This window comes from Amblyomma americanum, chromosome 9, assembly GCF_052857255.1.
Source record: "Amblyomma americanum isolate KBUSLIRL-KWMA chromosome 9, ASM5285725v1, whole genome shotgun sequence".
NCBI lineage: Eukaryota > Metazoa > Arthropoda > Arachnida > Ixodida > Ixodidae > Amblyomma > Amblyomma americanum.
Genome location: NC_135505.1, coordinates 83,341,037 through 83,362,033, shown reverse-complemented (window position 1 = coordinate 83,362,033; position 20,997 = coordinate 83,341,037). Strand labels below are relative to the sequence as shown.

Here is a 20,997-nt window from a genome sequence, read left to right as displayed (position 1 = left end):
GCTCTATTGCTCACAACCATTAGTTTGATTCTACCTCTTCTAACAGCGTCACAATCGCTGCGGAGACGTTTTGGTGACAAGCTTTGGTGATGCGACCCCGTCTACATAGCCTAGAAATTCTTTCGCACTAATACAGCTGTGCACATCAAGAGTTCTGCTTCTGGCTTTCTGTTATGCCTATAGCGGAGCTGTGCGGCAGGTTTTGCTATCTTGCTTTGACTTAAGGTTTTCATTAAAACACACGGCAGGCTCATAAGAGGTTACCGGCATCGCAACCACTCACTTATCTGCTCGCCGTGAACGGAACCCGCATTCCGGTCTGCGAACAGCGCTCTGTGACACTGAACATGGGTTTCCGTCGTGTTTTTTGAATAATTTTCGTGGTTGCTGACGTCCGCACGTCTATCATTGGTGCCGACTTCCTGACTCGTCATGGCCTTCGTGTCGACGTCCAGACTAGCCGTCTTCTGAATTCGACCCCTCGGCTCTCGGTCCAGGGTCTTGCAACGCAGGTAACTTATGATGTGGCGCCCACATGTGCCGCAGTCCGATCCTCCTTTCGGCTCATTACTCCGCAAATATCCGAACCCCATGGTCTCACCAGAATGGACAGTACCTGTTCGCCATGAGGTGCTCCAACACCTAGTCACCACTCGAACACCTGCTTTGATCCTTCCAAGTCGCCTCGCCCCTACATGCTCAAGATCGCGCGTTCCAAATGCGAGCACAAGCTCCAGTTGGGCAATATTCAACCGTCTTCTAGAATCTGGGCCTCTCCTCTTCACACGGTCTCCCAAAATACCGTGGGCAGGCAGCCATGTGGAGACTACGCTCCCAAAACGCTCACACTATACCCCACCGCTGCCCATTGCCCCATATACAAGAGTTTGCAGGAGCTCTTTATTGCGCCACCTTTTTCACAAGGATTGACCTCGTCCGTGCCTACCACCAAAATCCAATATCAGACGAAGATATTCCGAAGACAGCCATCACAACACCCGTAAGCCTCTTCGAATTCCTGCGGATGCCATTCGAACTGCGAATCCCTCTCACGTCTTTCAACGCTAGTGCATATCCAATTATTCACACGACAGTCTACAGTGCAGTGATTAAAGTATGCAATATGTAAGCGTTAACTACTGCTGCCATATATGCAACACCATGGGGATATTATATTGAAGAAGTAAAGGGTTTGTCTCTAAAATCATTCTTTAAAATACCTTATATCTCGTCTTTACACAGTGTCATTGGTATTTGTCTCTTCAACCACAAGAACTATCAAATATTCCTAAAATTGTCGTGAAGATTGTTCGTTTGCTTTGTAGCGGCATACCGCGTGCTACGATGGTCCGGCCGAAGAAAAAGACGACTTCTGCCGCCTTACGCGCTTCCGCGAGCCGAAGAGATTCTGAGAAGTGTGCGCATAGTCTGGTTTACGTCTGGCTGAATAGGCCTGGTAAAACATAATTGCAGACATCAGGCAATGATGTCAGTCTGGTTTTCTTACGCCACACTTTCAAAGGTGCTTCGTTATACGCCACCGGCGCGTAGTCCCCACTACGCACCAAAAGCTCTTTACCAATCTCAATATCTGGAGACACGAGCAGATCTCTGTGGCAGCATCCATATCCCGCGATCTATGCGCTATGATATCCGGGTTCGTTTACGGCGCGTTAAGCTTGCCATGTTTGGAATTGACTTGTTTGCATATTTATATGCCGCAAAACAACGAGGCACGGCGCAGAGAACGACCGAGAGTGAATTTAGATCTCGGTGACGGTCACGGCCACTTGCTTTTATCGCTCAGTCGCTTGCTTTTATCGCTTGCTTTTATCGATTCAGTCCAGAGAAAGCCTTTCTGCTGGCGTCTTCACGTTTGCCTGTACTTGAAGCCACGCGACATCTTCGCAATAAACTGTGCTTGCACCGCAATTTTAATATAAAACGCATTATTTCAAAACAAGCATGAATGACAAAGAAACACAAATGTTCTTAATGGACGGGAAGTATAGTCTCAGAGCTATCGATGCATGAGATATAGGAGCCAGATTCTCTTTTCATCAGCTTCCATTGAAATAGTGACCCGCAGTCATGTATCTTATGCGCTCCCACCTGCAGCTCCATATGGAGTCGAAGGCAGAAATAGCTGGAAATAATGAACTGCGTCCGTCAGCCGTAAAGCTTTCGCAGTGGTCGCTATTGTAAAAGGCAGATACGAGAAAGGATCTTTCTAGAACATTGTTGTGTTGCTACGCAGTTTGCAATCGGAATCTCGCAAGAAAGGACTTGCGCTCTGTACTTCGTGAAGAGGCTTCATTTTCCCAAGAAAGCACCAGTCGATCGAACCTCTCCATGGCTTACTATCAGGAACCATTAATGAAGGCAACAGCCAAGCAGTTCGAAAGCATTGTCGCAGCTAGAAATACTACCGGAGCCCACATCTTCTATTCGGTAAGAATTGCCACCAAGGGCAATAGACTGACCTAGGGTATCTTTAGAAATTTTAACGTTTAGCACAGGTAGGGGAGGGTGAACCGAAGACTTATGCTAATTCAATGGTCGCATGATTTTGACTCTAGAAAGTTTTGATTCTGACTCGACTGATTCGTCAACGTTATGATTGTTATTGAATGATGCATCTGCGGCTGTTTTGAGGATAGTTAGAAAGCATTCCTTGAGCTTCGTTTACGCTTTCTAGTTGCGAACTCACTGCATAAATTTTTCGCCCTCTCACGCATATAATAACGCATTCTAATCGGCGATCCAGAACGAGCTGTCTTCCACCACAAGGAGGAAAGCGTGTTTCCTAGGGTGACTTGGATTCACATCGTCAGTTGCGATTGGCTGCCACAAAGTCTCGACGTCTTTTGTGATTCGTCGCCAACATCAGCTTCAGGTTAGCCGAACACCACTCTCGAAATTGATCAAGCATGATAAGCACCCGCGTGAGAGCCAGGCCGAAGTTTGCCGTCTCTCTGGACAATCCCGCAGTGAGCGCCCGATGGAGGTTACAGCGCTACGGAGCGGCTTCACTGCTCTCAGCGGAGCAGTGGTCTGTCCACATTTGCTCATCCCTGAAAATGACTGAAGCGAAAGCACCGAATTCAATGAGCATATGGTATGTTACTTTTCTTTTTTTTTTAATTGTGTGTTGATGAATAGAAGATTAAGAGTGTATAAAGATTGTCGCTTAATAACGGCTGATTAGAAAGCAGAAGCAAACAACCAATTGCCGCCTGTGAGATCCAATCCACCGACCTCCGAATTTCGCGTCCGGTGCTGTACCAATTCAGCTATGGCTACAGGTCCGCATCCTGCTTACGTGGCTGTTTATGATGTGTGCAACCTAAGCTTAAGAGTGTTCACCAGCGCACCCTCGTCCATAGCGGTGGACGTAGTACTTTCTGTATTACCGCGAGTATCACGCAAAAATTGATCAGGACAAGGCCGCCATGGACGAAGGTGGCGCTGGTGAACACTCTCAAGGTTAGGTAAATCGCATCATAAACAGCCACGTAAGCAGAGGGGCGCCTCGGTGGCTCAGTGGTTATGGCGCTCGGCTGCTGACCCGAAAGACGCGACTTCGATCCCGGCCGCGCGGTCGAATTTCGATGGAGGCGAAACTATAGAGGCCCGTGTACCGTGCAATGCCAGCCCCGGGTGGTCGAAATTTCCGGAGCCCTTCACTACGGCACCCCTCAGAGCCTGAGTCGCTTTGGCACGTTAAAGGGACTATGCAACGAATAAAAAGACGCTTGTAAATGTTTTCAATGATTAGAAATGATGCTAAAAAGCATTCACATCAAGTATGAGTCTTCAGAACTCAGCCGTCAATTTATTATGAACTTTTAAAAACCGTGTTTTTTTAAAATTCGCGAGCCGATTGGTGTGCTCGTAGTGACCGATTTTGGAACTAAAATCGTGGAAGAAAGACGTCACACTAACAATGACGTCGCCAGGCCACCACACGCTCTCATTCGCTGGAGCCAAGGCAGCCACGACGTCACGGACACACTTCCGGTAGCCGTGAAAATCGTCTGCTCGTGCCGCCGAGCGACCCTCTCGCGCAAGCGCGGGCCAGGGCGTTGCCTTCGCGCATATGGTTTCAATTTTCCTCTGCCGCCTCCTTCTGTCGGGAGTTCCGGAGCCACTGGCACCGCTCTTCGTGCGCACGTATAGGGCTAGATGCCCATCGCGGCCGTAAGAGCAAGCAGTCGCACCTTGAGGTCCGGGTTTATTTCTGCTAATTACCACAGATGACAAGCAAAGAAACCCGACGCGCGCCGCAATCCAGGAAGGCGAAGAGGACCGAAGAGATGACGCCACGCCGCCGACGCTGCTGCTGGGGGGCTAGGAGCGATAACCGGAAGTTGCAAAATAAATGTCAGCGAATGACGTATTTATGGGCGGGGCCCAGTCCCAGAGCTGTTTTCTTTATATTTGCCTGGTACCCCGCGTGTACTAGTTGAGGAGGGAGAGGAAGAGCGTAATTTTTAATCGTCTATATGTTCACTGTTGTTGACGCTAGCTCAAAAATTCTTGCACTGGGTAGACGAGTGATCGAATGCCTATCTCTCGTCTGCTTTACGTAATCTCAATTAATTTATTGCATAGTCTCTTTAAAGCCTATAAATAGAACTGAACTGAACCGTAAGCAGCCGCTTGGACGGCCGTCAAATGAGCTCAGTTGGCACCAGGCACGAAATATAGAGGTCGCCGATGAGTATACCACCGGCGGAATGTGATGGTTTTTCTTCTGCATTTTAATCAATTATTATTATTATGCAATAAAATACACTCTTAATTTCCTATTACTCAGCGCTTAAAAAATAAGAAATATGCTCCTATGCACCTTGGTTTCGGTCACTGTAGGCTTCCTTCATAAGTTTGCCAAAAACGAGCCATTTATTACCTTTGCCTTGTCTGCTAATAGCTTAACGAGGGTCGCGGTTCTGGCAGTCGTGATCCCAAAGATAGCATAAGAGGCTTCTCACAGAGCTTTCGCCCTCACCGTTCGATTACGTCCTATGTCACACTAGCTGTAATGCTGGACATACTACGTCCCCCGCTATGAATGACATTGGTGCGCATGGACACTCATATGGTGATGTTACATGTATGGTAAATATCCCACAAGCAGAATATTGGGCAGCTGTCACCGTAGCTGAGATGGCCGAGCGCCGTGCGCGAAATTTGCAAATCGTAGTCTCGAATTCCACCCCCGACTGTGGTTGTTCGTGTTCTCATTTTTATTCAGTATCTTTAAGTCATAAAATAATTGCAGTATTAATCTCCAATTGATCAACACCAGAAAGAAAAAAATAGAAACCGAAGTAAAATTGCCCTGTGCTCTTTTGCTTGGGTGAATGTTGGCTGCATTTATGCGTGGAACTCCTAAATCGTAATACCTCCCCTCGCGCAAATGTTTAAGTGGAGAGCCAAATATAAAACCCCCTGTTTTCTCAAAAGACTTTTTCATGGCTGCTTACAGGGTGGCTACCACACGGACAAAAAGCAGCTTCAATTAGAGCTGCCATCGCCCTTGGGATATAGATTCAATTTCACAACTATCTTTGAATACAAAGGAGACCCCAGTAGGTAAGAAATTTTTTCTACACAAATGGGCACTCTACCACAGTGCTAAGTGTCATAAATCAGACACTGCTGACGCGCATTTTAAGCACGATAAATTTGCCAATATTAAGGCGAAATCTTTTAAAGCTTCATACTAGCGCGTCCCGTGTAACGCTGTCTGCCACGAATAACGCGGCAACCAAACAGGATAGCAGAAAACCAATAGTAGCGTCCAATGGAGGGGACAAAATTTAACAAATGCAAGCTTATTTATCAGTTACGATATGAATAGGGAGGTCCTTTTATTTATGTGTGATTAACTATTCCTGCGGATGAAATCGTGCATGGGGGCAGGTTTTCGTCCGCGAACTCAAGCCTGGCGAGTTGAACATATACTTACGGTGTTTGCCGACACAGCGTCCTATAAATTAAGGTTCTTATAAATGTGTTCTTTAAAATTCTTTTACTCGGGCCACACTGGGCGATTACTATTTTCGCCGTGTTTAGAAGCGTGAGCACGTTCTCTGAAAGATGCCTGGAGCCCATTAGTGACCAGGAGAGAAGGGTAATGAATGAACATAAATTTGGAGTTTAATTTTCGAAGTTTTTTCTTGTGCAAGCTATGCGTCGTTTATGATTAGTTCGTTGCATTTTGCAGCACCCGAAGTCACATATTTTTCGCCAACAAAGCAAAAAAGGACGATCATTATCTTCGGTTCGAATTTGCTCTACAGTATAGCCTCTTGTACGTTTTGGATGGAAAGCTGGAGCGTGTGAGACTGATGAATATCAAGTCACCTGTCAACGGCCTCCATGTTCTCGAGATCAAGTCGGAAGTGGTAGGTACTTTGTTATCCCATTCAAAATGAAAAAAAGAAATCATTCTGAACATATTAAGGAAGTAAATACCAAGAGATGTGGTTACGGCAATTGCTCTGAAGCTCTAAACTTTGTGCAGCACGGTCAGCATTTTAGCGGTGCAATTATCGTATAATGTCCATGAAATAAATTCAAACCCAAATAGTTCTGTGCCCTATAGCGGCTGCGGTAGGATTTAGAGACATAGAGTTAAATCTGCAAAATGTTAAAGTTTGGCCGCAATCGGTGCTGTGAAACGAAAAAAATACCGAAAAAAATTTTTAGCACTGTTTCATACTTCGAGAATAAATAAAAGATAAAGATTTTGCCTCGCCATATTTTTTTATATAATGTTAACCACAAGACAAACGTGACAATGAGACTCACTTCTAAAGGAATGTTTGATCACGGCAGCAGTGGCCAAATTAGTGGTTTCAGCAGACGCCTCAGAATGCGGGGGGGGGGGGGGGGTTCAATGAGAGTCGCCGGGTTCTCACTTGTGATAAAATGGGTACCAGAGAGACCCTATACTGGTGCTCGGCGTACTTTAGGTGGAACGCTAAGAAAATGGGTGTTTAACCCCATCATGTTTAAAGAAAATATACCTCGTGCAATGTCGCTCTTGGCAGAAGGTTGCTCTTGCGCCATTCAACTTTTTACTCATCATGATCAGGAATGATTGCTCTGCATTGCAATAGTTATGAGTGTGTCATTAATTTAATGCTTCTTTGTTTATTATTGCGTTATCTTTATGCATACAACTGTGAAAGGTTCTGTCCTGCATAAAAATGATTAGCATAATAGTTCTTATTATTACCTCTTGATAAAGAAAGGTTTCCAGAAGCCATAACTGCTTTAAAACGACCTAGGTGTCTCCCAAACTATGAGGCATGACACTATAAGCCAATAAAGCATGAAAACTAGTTCCCCTAGAAAAAAGAGTTCGTAATCAAGCACTAATCTTCAAGGGCTTCTACATTTGCAGCTTGTTGTGCATCACTGAATACTATAGAAATAGCTGCTTGGAGACATCATTATCATCATCTTCATCAACCCGACTACGTCCACTGCGATATTCTTCAAATTAACCGTATCCTGTGACAGTTGCGACACCCTATCCCCGCAAGCTTCTTGATCTCCTCCGCCCACATAACTGTATGCCGCCATCCGACACGCTTTCTCTCTCTGGGAATCTGGCATATTACGCTTAACGAACAGTGGTTATCTTGCTTTCATATTAGATGCCCTGGCCGAGCCGATTTTTTCTTTTTGATTTCAGTTTTCGACTAGAGTGGCTATAGCACACGTTGGTTCTCTTTCTGTCTCTTAACTTTACATATGTCAATTTTCTTTCCACAGATCGCGGCGTTGTCCTTAAGTTCAACCCTTTTTATTAGCCTCCACGTTTCTGGCCTATAAGGGAATACCGGTCAGATAGCAATGCTATGTGCTTTGCGCTTGAAGGATGTTCGTAAACTGCCATACATGATCTTAAAGATATTCGGAATGCGCTTCACATATTCTTATTCTAGTTATTTCAATTTTGTGAACCGGATCTGCGATCACTACCCTACCTGTCCTAAGTAGACGCATTCCCTTATCACTTCCAGCATCCATCTATTAATAATAAAAAAGCTGTTTCCTTCTGAGACTGTTACAGATTACTTTGGTATTATGCATGCTATATTTTACACCCGCCGTTCTGCTCTGCCGGTTTAACTCACTCATCATGCTTTGCCGTTCATCTCCTGAGTGACTAAGGCAATGTCATCAGCGAATCACAGATTATGAGATATTCTCCATTAATTCGTATAGCCAACTGTTTCCAATCCAGACCTCTGGATAATTTTACTAAAGGGTCGGTGAACGGCATTAGCAACATCGTGTCTCCCTACCTGACACCGTTCCTTACTGTAGTTTTATTGTTTAATCTACACAAGACTCTGGTGGCTGTGGTACTGTTATGGATATTTCCAGTATGCTTATACAAGTCTCATCTACACCGTGTTTCCATATTGCCTGCATGAGTGCAGAAGTATCAAATTAGTAACGTTGTTTCTCGTAATCAATGAAGAATACATAAGAGGGGTGGTTATATTTGGGGCATTTCTCTTTCATCTTATTGAGAGTGTTATTGAGGGTTATTGCCGATTTTCCTTTGCAATAATGTCGCCGATCATTTTATTGATTGAAACCAAAGCTTATCCTTGTTCTATTAGTGATTACCTTGTTATATACCTTCAAGCCAACGAAGCGGAAGCAGTTCGTTCTGTACTTTTTGATTCAATGGCATTAAAAGCCCGTTCTACTAAGAATTCGATGTCATCATTGTCGGTGTTGTGAGCGAATAATAATGGGTAAAGCTCTGGCAGATCGTCCCCAGTGAACAACCTAGGAGGCAGGTGGGCCACCTGGGTCCTGTGGCGTGTCCATGTGACCACAACCAACTCACCGGATAATGAGCAAACTGCCTACCATGGCAGGTGGCAGTAATTTTATAATGATTGATCGTTCGGCAAGAGCAACCTGTGTCGTACAAGGTTCACCGCTGGGAGCACCTGCCATCGTAGGGCAGTGGCGCGCCGTTTACGCCTGCACCACTGCGCCAGGAGGGGCATAAGGACTGCCAGGGATTTATGATTTGAACGTAGATAATGCCCTTCTTGCGCTACCATGTATACCCTTAAGGCCGAACTTGTCTCCTCTCCAATTTTTCAAGTGTTTTCAGGTTTTCTTTCTAATGGATTAATAATATTATTAAGAATAATAACTTTTATTTTCATTTTCAAGTACAAATGTGGGCCTGCCAAAGGCCCAGAAGGCTTGATTAGCAGCGCCCGGCAGCAGAAAGCACATTGCAGATACTGATATAAAATACTGCAATAGAAAAGCAACAAAAACAAAAAAAGGTGATGTCAGCGTCCTTCAAAGCTTTCGGAGCGCTCGGGGTCTTGAGGCATTGCGTATACAGGGCGGCTAGTTTTTCTAGCATGATGTCCCACCACCCCTCAGCATTTGTGCTTTTACCTGATCTTTACCGGTTCCTTCACACCTTCACGTTAATCCTAAAGTTTTCTTTGCTTCTTTTTTTCTTGTTTGATGTCCTTCTGCTATGCCTCATTGTCTCTTTCATTAACATGCTGATTACATTGGCTACTGCTTTGATTTGTGTGCTGCTCTTCGACTACAATTTTATGCACATTTCTAGTGACACTACCCTCTATAGAGACAAGTTGTTTTGGCAAATGCCTAGTTTCTTCCTTACGATTTTTGGGCTATATCATCTCATTTCTGTCCACAATAAACTTCGTTGTGTCGGTTACTTTGCGCTGCTTTATTATATTTGATAGCTATACCACTTGTATTCGGTCTGTGGCGTTAAAGACTTTCACAGAGTAAGTGCTTTCTGAGAGAGCTTGCCGGTATCTGATGTAGCCATTCTACCGCCTGCTTCTACTGCACACTCTGTAATCATAGCTGTGACAGCATCTTTCATTAGTTGAACATTAAGGTCGTCGTCCTCAGTTAAAGTCGCTAGCGAGATGCTGAATTCTGATACTAATACTGATTCTGATACTGAATTCTGATACTGAGATTCTGCAGCGAGATACTGAATTCCTCCGGTTTCCTTTCTTACTGCTAACTCGTAATTGGCTTCCGTCAACTAGATTATTCCGTTCCCTCTTCACGCCTAGGCTAGTTCGAAAGATTGCCATCCTGTCGTCGCTATAACGCACATTTCAGCGGACCGCCATATGCTGCACGATGCTAGGCTGAGCACTCACTATTAAGTGTATTTCATTTTTAGTCTCTCCAGTGCGGCTAATCCGCGTCCACTTCTTGTTCTCTCACCAAGCTCTCCTTTTGCAATAAATAATCCTACAAGAGAAATATACTTTTTATAAAAGCTTGCTTGTAGGACTGAACATTTCATGCGAAAAAAATAGCGCAACTTTCCCTTATCAAGCCCATGCATTTTGTGAAATCAACGCGAAACCAAGACAAGGGAGAGCATAAAAGCATAGTACCTTTTGAGGGGGCGAGTTGGTATAGGCTCATCATGCTGAAACATCGCTTCGAGTCTTGCTTTATAAACGCCAGGCTTTGTAAATAAAGTATTCATTGTGAGTTAGGGCTCGTCCTGTGTCTACCTTATTTCTTGTGCGGCGTTTTTTTACGCTGTGTTAAGACCGTGAACAGCATAAATTACAGATTTCATGTGCTCTTCGTCTGTGCCTGTTGTTCTTTACCTTCCCTTCAGAAAAGGCGCTCTGAAGCCATAACCTAAAGTTTTGTTGAAAATTGTCGTGCTATTTATATAATACCGAATGACCTTTGTGTGACAACTCTATGACGTGCTAATAATTAATGACATTTGTATGACGCCTGCATAATAAATGCACGAAATTTGTAGGACAAACTTTACAGAGTTATTACATCATACAGCTTGTTTTTTACAGTAGTTGTGTAGTTTTCGCGCTGATATCTTCACAACAACGTGCACCACAAAATAACGAGGCAGCGCGCTCACCTTAGCCCTCTACTGCCTTTGCCTACTTCTGTAACGTTTCTCCTTGCGAGCAGGAAGGCAATATAGCAAGCAAAAGAAAGTGACTTATGGGAAGCAAAAAATGGCGGCCGGTTTAGCATTTCTAATGAAGAAATATTGTGCGAAATCATTGTTCTTTGCAGTGGACCATATCGCCACGCACCTCAGAGCGCGATTGATCAGTCCACTTACCCAGCTAGCCAGTTTTTTAAAATTAAATTGGTTTTTTGGGGAAAGGAAATGGCGCAGTACCTGTCTCATATATCTTTGGACACCTGAACCGCGCCGTAAGGGAAAGGTAAAGGAGGGAGTGAAAGAAGAAAGGAAGAAGAGGTGCCGTAGTGGAGGGCTCCGGAATAATTTCGACCACCTGGGGATCTTTAACGTGCACTGACATCGCACAGCACACGGGCGCCTTAGCGTTTTTCCTCCATAAAAACGCAGCCGCCGCATTCGGGTTCGAACCCGGGAACTCCGGATCAGTAGTCGAGCGCCCTAACCACTGAGCCACCGCGGCGGGGCTAGCCACTTGTCCGTCTTTACTTTCCCAAAAATGAAAGGAGTCAAATGTTTTCAACGCCACAGTCAATGAACCCAAAGAATGACGGCCGCCTATTGTTCCAGTGCCGCGCTTCTGCCAGAACGGATGCAAAGCCAACGCATGCAGCGCACATCTGTCTATCACCACCGCCGCGTACCTCAAAGCGCGAATAACGAGTTCATTGACCCAGGGAGCTAGTTATGCGTCTTTCCTTTCGAAACTCTCTCAGAAGCTTCACGTAGACAACCGAACTGTAGGAGGCCAATACCGCTAGCGCACAAAAAAGAAGCGCAGCACACATAGCAATAATTACACCAGCGTACTACTTTAGACTGCATCTGCACTTGCCCTACTGAAGCTGCCCATAATGTCTCAGGTAAGAACCTACTAGGAAGTATCACGAGGTCTCCCCACTGTGGACCAACATGGAACCGATACGTACAGCAGATATGGGCTGTCTGCATTTTACCGGCTTTCGCCTCACCCTTCGACGAATTAATGCGGATTTATCAAATATGCACGCATCACTCAAATCTAATTCTCTATACATCGCACTAGGGTGGTTAAGAATATCAAAGCCTTTATGATGTGCACGTTGGGCCTCTTTAGGAAGCATGTGAAGGAACACAAATTTGGATTTTTCTCTTCAACTACACAGCGTTCCCATATCTGCACAAGAGGGGGAGTGAGGGGGGGAATCTATTTGAAAAACTTACACTGTCCGTCATGCGATGTCTACATCGGTCCAGTGTGCGAGCAATGGGATACTTTGCGAGGCAGCTCAAATTGGCCGATGCTGTCCTGCGTTGCTGAAGCGGCATCGGGCCCACATAGGCTGGCCACTGCGCCAACTGCCTCAGGGCCCACTTCTAGCTACATAGGCGCGTACCATCGCATTGCACAAGTGAATTATTCGGTAATGCATATCAGCGATCGTTTCTGGCACTGAGCCAAATCAGATAGAGTAAGAATTGCTCAAATGCGAAAGTATAAGCAGGCAGCTTAGTGTGGATGTCAGGAATAATTTCTGACGCTTCTGTTTTGCAATCTTTGAATTTCACTCCAGCTTTCTGTTTTAACATGCAATGGCCAGGAGATTTAACTTGAAGAAAATGTGTGTATTTGCAGGCACTATCAAAGAAATAAGAGTGAGAGCATTTACATGAAGAAAAGCCTCAAACTTTTCTTTGACACTTCAGCCTCTGCTTGGACCAAATTCAATCACCTAAATTCCCAATTTACAGGTAACAGTTCAGTGCCCGAAGTGTCTTTTAAGGCTTCGGAGTTCGTGTCCCCCAAAATACTATTCCCACTGTTAAGCTAGTACCTGTACCTTTAGTTGTTCACATGCCCCGTTCGACCAGGAACACCACAGAAACAGACCTTTAAATTAAGAAGCGTAAAGGATTTGGCAAGTTGGTCAGACAGGCTTAACGGAATAATGGCGCAGATCAAGTGACAGGACAGCAGGAGAGCACTTGTGTGGCTCTTGTGTGTGTGTGTGCTCTCCTGCTGTCCTGTCACTTGATGTTTTTTTTTATTCGAGAAGTGTGCCATGAGGCATAAGTTGAAAAAAGGAAAGGGGAGGGGGGTGAAGAAATGCACGGGATTGAAAGTTAAAAGAAGGAGTGAAGAACATTTGCGCTGAGGTAGTCGCAGAGGTTGTTAATGAAACGGTTGTCCATAGTCCACGTAGTCACTTTCGCGGTTCCACCGCAGGCCCACCTCCCTGAGGAGCCGTTTTCTGATAGCAGCCGTCGCTGGGCACGTCCACAACAAGTGCTGCACATCACAAATGTCCGGTGCAGCGCTACAGTGAGGGCACCTGTCAGGTACTGGCAGATCTTTGGCACGCCACCGATGACGGACAGATGGTGTCAGAGCCGCCCCTGCCCGAATCCGGCGCACGGATACCTCCTCCTGCCGAGTGAGACTACGGGGGAGAGGGTGCGAACACGGAAGAATTAGAGCGCGTGTTCGCTGGCGCAGAACTTCGGAATCGGAAACATAGGACAGGAACGGATCTGGGGGAAGAGGGGAAGGTGGCGGATCGTCTGATGTATGAAGATGAGTCATAGCATCCGCTTGAACGTTATGTGGATCCTGGGCATGGCCGCGAATCCGGTGTATGCGCACAGGACATGTATACTTTGCGCAGAGCACATGAATTGATTGTGAAATCTGGAACGTTCGTCGAACAGCCTTAAGCTGGTTAAGGGCGGCGCGGGAGTCGGTGTAAATATGAACTGTATTGAATGTTGGAACGAGCGGAAGGGAAGCAATGGCATTATAAATGGCTTGAAGTTCCAATGCCAGGGGAGTGCACGTCTGCGCCACTATTCCGTTAAGCAGACCTTTAAATGCCGCTTGAACAGTACTTGCAGGCTCGACTTGATGATGACTTCTTCTTCAATCCGGAGGATGTGAATGCTGATCTAGACGCATTGCTTCTGTTTTATTCGGCGCCCTTGGGTTCCGGCTCTAATGCAGACTTTATATTTTGGGAGAGCCACTTCACGCAGGACCACAGCTTTGTAAAATTTCAGGTAATTATGCACGCTTCATTCTGTAACCGTATGTCTGCTGTTGGGTGGATTCCAATGAGTAATTGCTCCCATATTGTCGCTTCCTTTTAAAGCAAGCCGAAATACAATGCCACAATGTAAAAATTGTTCCTGGAATTAGGAGGAGCAGTAAGTCAGTATGACACTTTGTGTTTTCGAGAACTTACTCGTCACCTTTATACTCGCAGCGAAAAACGTTTAGTTTATTTAATTTCTTCATCTCACAAAAGAAGTTTTTAAACATTCAAATTAGACTTATAAAAGCAATAGATAAAACACCTAATGCGCCGGATGTAAGTAAGCTAATCTGTAACATTGAAATAGAAACCACATGTCTACGACGCCTGGATAGAACAATAAATCGCAATGCATAACGTTGAACCTAAGGCATTTACATGCCACAGATATAACGTAGCTCTTCGGATTTATTTACGCCATTTTAGCTTTCTGCATATTTACTGTTTTCTCCATATCTATGAGCCGTTAGCATTTATGCTCAGTTCATGTCGGATTGCTGTCTTCATAGTTTGATTTTTCTGCCTTAACTTTATCACTGGACACATTAGCTGCCTAGTCCCCATTAAAAGTTCTTATTTTACACGGCTACAGAAGCACTCTCGAAAAATGCCGACATATACTGACATATTTGTTCACATGAAATGTAAGGTAGAGCTTCTTGCTTGGTTCATGAACTCAAACAGCACAATAAACCTTTTATTGTTTTCAGTGCATCACGTGTTACTTTTTCTTGGGAAGACGTTATTATTTGAAAGAGCTTGAAGTTGCTGCGCAAATCTAGATTTCTTTTTGGTCACAGTCAGTTGCTGCATTATACTGTTCGTAAACTCTTTTAACAGGATAAATTTGCCTTCAAGCACGAGAGCCTCAGCATTAGAAATGGAGGATATGCCTTGTTCCACGGTTCTTGGCGCCAGGGCACACAGTAAGTTGGTTCCTGGTTAGATTCAACTGCATTTGTGAAATTCTCAAGCTACCTATACTATCCCTTACGCCGCAAGGAAAATACAGCTAGAAACACTTCTGGCCGGAACTATTTCAACATTTACAGCCTCATACTGTGGTAGGTCGTAATGTTATTTATTTCTCTTGCTTCTTCTGCGTAGTGACCATTTTTATCTCCAGAGTTACCAACTGGAGTCAAGGAGCCAGACACAAATATGATTTGTAATTGCAACCACGTCACGTGGTCATTTCGCAATGCGGCTAGGGCCCAACGCACGCGTGCGCCATTTGGGGTTGTTTTCGCGAATCCACCTTGGGACCGCATGTGCTTTCTTCATGGTATTTCCTGGGTTGCTGCAGCAGTCTGTTCATCTTGCTACTTTAACCGTAGGCTATCCGTTTCGTGAAATCCTGGCTTCGACGTCTGATCACAGCCGAGGCCTCAGCGAAAGAGTGAAAGAGGAATGCATGCATGAGGAGTGGAAAACACGTCAGCATGACGCACTTTGCCCTGACTGGTCTGCGGTTCGATCCACCGGATAATGTGTGTGCGGTGACGTGTCAGCGGTGGCACGCTTCCCCGCGTGGTAGGGCCTTTAGCTGGCGGATGTCGCCGTGGAATAGCTCCTTATACGCTTCGGGAGACAACGAAAACTTCAGCTCATCTGAGGTTGTGAAGCTGTACTGTGAAGATTGTTGCTAAAATGTCATAGCCCGACGGAAATGTTCAGCAGGGCACCGTCCGCTTTGTCCAGAGGTGAAAATTCACCTCCCTGTACCCAAACGGTAACAATACATCTCCAACGAACGAGCCATGAGCCCACGATTAAAGCAGTGTGGTCGATAGCCAACAAGTAAAAATTAAAAATGCAGCTCCGACATGCTAGCCTTAGTAGCTCCCACACGTCCCGGGAACTTCCGAGAACGAGGCGGATGCGGTAATCACTCGGCCACGGCTGCAATACTGTAAAACAGCATACGCTCTATTAAAACAACTATAATATATCTGCATTAGTGATATGCCGCCAGCTACCTAACGCGGGGTTATTCGTGTTATAAACACTTAACTGTCCTTTGTGCCATATTTCGTCTTGGCTTTTTTGCAGAACATTTTTATAATGGCACCTGCAGAAGTGCTCATGAGTTATTGCATAAAGAGATATGCGAAGATGCTTGTGCTGATTTCGGCGCTGGATTTAGCCTAGTAAATCCTGACTTCACATGATGTCTGCTTGTTTAAGGCGTGAATTGGTGTGAGCCTTTTTGCAATCGTAGAGGAAAAAAAGTGCTGTGTGGCAGTTGTCGGCTCCTGGCTGACGGCTGCGTGCATGTTTTTTTTTGCGCTTGGGCAGAGCTGTACGGGAAAATATTGAGGAACAATCTCACCGTGCTCTACCGTTGTACAACACGGTTCGTTCTCCTTGTGGATTTTCGGAGATATGTCTTCAATTTCAGCTACATGTTTACACTTGCTTGTTCCATACTGCACCGCGGCTTGGTGCGTACTTTGGTCATTATTTAGCGTAGTATAAATCGGCTCTATTAGCTTTACAGCATGCGCATCTCGATTGAATTTCAGAGACAAATCGTTCACCACAACGCAGGCACACGGTTTTGACAATTGCGGCTGAGGCCGCGCTACAAGACAAAGTAAAAGTATTACATCCCAAGTTTCCAACATTTATGATGTTTGCTTGAACATTTTTCACGGCAGAGGTCTGTTCGTCTTCGAACAATCGCTCATATCAGACTCTTTGTTTTTCAGCCTTAATTTATCTCGCTTAGTTGTAGGCCTCGTACATCTGGGGTGGCCAGCACGAACAGTCTTTTTCCCATCCTAATCTTAATCGCGGTGTAAAACGTCACTCCGTTTAGGAAAAGGAAAGGCGCACAGCTAGTTCACTTTGTCTGTGGACGCCTCAAGCGATTCCCGAACGCTAACTGAAATAAAATCAAAATTGTTTTTTTTATTTTATTTCAGTCGGCGTTCGTGACGCGCTGGAGGCCTCCACCGACAAAGTGAACTAGCTGTGCGCCTTTCCTTTTCTCAAAACCGAGGAGGTTTTACAATGCGAATAAGATTAGACTAGGAATGAGACTGTTATTCGCTTCGCGCAAGCCGCCCCTGGAGTAACGTCTCGATGTCGCTCGTATGCGTTGAAGTGCGCTGTAGTGGGGATCGCAGTATTAATTCAAATCACTTATAGTGTTTATAATGACTGTCGCCGTAGAGCACACAAGCTGTTTTGCATTTACCAGCCATGGAAATGAGGCCGCGCGGATGGGGTTAGATACCGAGACGTAGGGCAGAGCCGTCGAGCGCGGTCCATGGCGCGAATGATATCTGCAGTCTAACGGATGCTTAACACGTCTAAAAATACATTTGAATGATTTCATGGTATAATATCTCCATGGAATTTTTTTGGCAAATACTGTGGCTCTCCAATGATACATTGTCCTTCAGGCTGTAAATTGAGTACGCAGTACGCGCCATATTCAGGCGATGCTTTGTGCTCGCACTTCACTGCAGTGCATGCAGGAGCCACAGAAGCACTTCCACAGTGCTCTAACAATGCTCCACTTGCCTCGGTGTTGGAAAGCCGTTCGGCGTGCTTATCCACGTTTCGACATTTTAAACTCTTTTGTCGTCGATTACAATGTAATCCCGGCGTCCACACCTGAAGGTGATGAAGGCTTCATGTGACGAAACACTGGGGTTCGTTTCAAATCTGCTACTCGGTGCAACTGGCCAGTGAAGTCAATTGCACCTTCTTGAATATTTTGTGGCCACACCGAAAGGGCAGCGACATCCCTGATATTTTTGTCCACTCATGTATATAGCTTAAGGTTCAAAAATGGCGGATGTTAGTATCGGCCAAATAGCAGTAACTACCGGAAAGCTCGTACTGACATGGTTTATCAAGGGTCACTGCTGTACTAACGCAGGAGCCGAATCCGCTTCGCTCACGATATAAGACGCGACCCCACGGAACTGTTTACAATCTGGTGTCCAGTCGGAAAGTACACTTCGTTTCAACAGGGCAGATAAGGATCTTCTCATTATGAACTGTGTACTGTTATTGTGGAGGAACAATTCTCACTCTCACAGAGGCACCTGACCTTAAGAACACTTCTGGTAGCTATGAGGAGACGAACGCAACTGCGATGACTTTCGTCCACCTCTCACCACTGCCAAACGAGATGTCTGTTTCAACTCTTTATTCTAACAAGCAAGAGTTCACGTAAATAAATATGCCACTGCTGGTAATCAAAAATTTTTAATGGGTCCCTGAGCAGTTTGAGTTACACAATTGCAACAGTGGAGGGGATTTGACACTGTATTCAAGAATCCAGTGCTTATATAAACAAAAGTTCTTATTCAAGACAAAATTGATGCATGTATAGAAATAAACAAATATTCCATACCTGCGAAGATCAAAATGCTTAATTTCATAAGGCTCCTGCTAGACGACAGCTTCAATCTCATTTGTCAAACCGTGCTCTTGGGCAGATAGTCGAAACCCAGTGTTCGTTCGCATTTCGGGAAAGGAGCGCTGGTTTTCTGTCTCGTTTCCTCCACCGGTTACATGCAATGCAGGGAAGAACGACCACATTTTATCACCGCTGATGGGCGCGGGTTCTAACTTTATAGTTATTTGCTTCCTTAAAACCGTAGCCGTTATGAACAACGTTCCTCGAAATAAATGTAATAAATAGTACAGTGAGACTTGCTGGCTTCAATATATATATACATTTTACCTCACTAGGAAATTAAAATCCTCATACGCTGAAAAAAACAATTTTCAAGGAATGTACAAGCACATTCCTTGTCTCCCGGAATAATTATATGGGCAATTAGCCTCTTGAAGAATATGAGAAATAAATTGCAGCTAGTACTATGAGAAGGTAAAAAATATTTCTAAAATTCAAACATCACAACTTTGTACTTTTGCGCGTGTTTCATAGCTAATGAAAAATTTCATAAATACTTTTTGAGCGATTGAATGTACGATTAAAATGCCTTTAATTCATGTAAAATTGAACTGATGTCATGTATGGCAAATTTTTCACACCTTTTTGTTTGGGTGTCCAGCTGTTAATATGAACTTAAGATAGCGGCCAGGGCACAAACGTTTTTTTTTTTGCGACAAGAAGCTCCGCGATTTTTTCTACCTAGAAACACTATGTACCGTGCTCCTATAAAAGAGCCGGAACGTGGCCGAGCGCAGTGCCGCGGTCATCTGGCGTGCGGGGACCCTTCTTTTTGTAGGCTGCAGTGTCGTCCATTTAAATACTCAACACTAAACTGGTGAATTATTGTAGACATTTATTTATTATTATTTTGCTATTGGCTGCACCTTTTTAGCAAAGGATGGCGGGGGTACTATTGCTTGGCTAACCGTGCATTAAAAGCGAGTACATTTTGCTTCTTTCTTGACTTGAATATCTCTGATTGGCTCTCATTGGCCAGAACATAGGAAAAACGCAGCGACGACTCCTTTTGCCAAGAGCACTGTTAAAGCGGGAGTTGGTTGTGATGAGATATTTGTCTCCAGGCTGCAAATACTGTAACTTGCCCAGACTCATATTGATTACAGTTGTTTTTCGACAGCCGCCGCGGTGGCTGAGTGGTTATGGCGCTCGGCTGCTGGACCGAAAGACGCGGGTTCGATCCCGGCCGCGGCGGTCGAATTTCGATGGATTTGATTTCATTTTTGGGGGTTTAACGTCCCAAATCGACTCAGGCTATGAGGGACGCCATAGTTGAAGGGCTCTGGAAATTTCGACCACCTGGGGTTCTTTAACGTGCACTGACATCGCACAGTACACGAGCCTCGAGAATTTCGCCTCCATCGTGACTCGACCGCCGCGGCCGGGATCGAACCCACGTCTTTCGGGCAAGCAGCCAAGCGCCATAACCACTCAGCCACCGTGGCGGCCCGAATTTCGATGGAGGCGAAATTCCAGAGGCGCATGTACTGTACGATGTCAGTGCACGTTAAAGAACCCCAGGGGGTCGAAATTTCCGGAGCCCTTCACTACGGCGTCTCTCATACCCTCAGTCGCTTTGGGACGTTAAACCACCATAAACCGAAGCATTTTTTTTTTCGTGGAAGCGTAATAGCTAAGGTGACGTCTTAAGTAAGCGCTCATCGCACTCAATTTGAAATGTCGATAAAACGTCCACACATTATAATAAACATTACAATAATTTCATGAATTGTAAACCACACTAATATAATGGAATACAGTAAAACAACAGCCGCAGATTTCCTGAAAGAAACATGAAAGATTGCGCATATTAAGGCGACAGCTTCAGAGGATACGTTCAGCGGAAACCCTGGCGGTGTCAGAACGAAATTCCCATAGGTTCATGAACGTATGAAACAAGATCCAAGTGACGTGGCTTGGGTGGTTCAAACACCCAACAATGATTACAGTGTGCAGCAGTGATGACGTCACTGCAGAATTCCTAAATTGTCTAGAGTGTCGTTAAGTACATCCGTTACAATTGCCGAGCCCTTCTGAAAACAGGAAAGCTATTCCGCTGAAAAGAGAAATATTTAAACCGCAACTTAAACGCCTGCACTTCGGCATTAGAGTCGAGTGCGCTACTCCTCCACGGAGGAGCTTGGATTGAGGACGATAAAAGTATGCACTGAGTGAGCACATCGCACCCCAGAGTACGCTACAGACGGTCAGCAACATCTAGTTATTTAAGGTGACAAATCAGGGGCACCAGTTATTGTCGCCAATTGAGAAGGCATATGCTTACGGGTCACTGAAATCCGCTTGTCGTTAAAGCCCCTTGATAATATGAAAGTTGCGCCAACCATTGAACTTTGCCGCCGCCGCTCGACCTCCTCGCCTTAACCTCGTCTCTTGCTTGCCCTTTTCCTGAGGGTCGGCTCTCCGCCCGATTTCCTGCGCGAGGATTGGTCTCTCTG

At 45.2% G+C, this 20,997-nt stretch overlaps 1 protein-coding gene across 1 annotated transcript in view; it reads left to right on the top strand.

Moving 5' to 3' along the window:
- Nucleotides 1-2,270: 2,270 nt before the first annotated feature.
- The window catches only part of LOC144103473 (uncharacterized), a 30,397-nt gene continuing 11,670 nt past the window's right edge, over nt 2,271-20,997 (top strand). Inside the window, exons 1-5 of the mRNA XM_077636180.1 lie at nt 2,271-2,451; nt 5,492-5,598; nt 6,233-6,413; nt 13,898-14,068; nt 14,944-15,029. Of these exons, the coding sequence (XP_077492306.1) occupies nt 2,353-2,451; nt 5,492-5,598; nt 6,233-6,413; nt 13,898-14,068; nt 14,944-15,029 (644 nt within the window). The 5' untranslated portion in view covers nt 2,271-2,352. The remainder of the gene's footprint in view (nt 2,452-5,491; nt 5,599-6,232; nt 6,414-13,897; nt 14,069-14,943; nt 15,030-20,997) is intronic.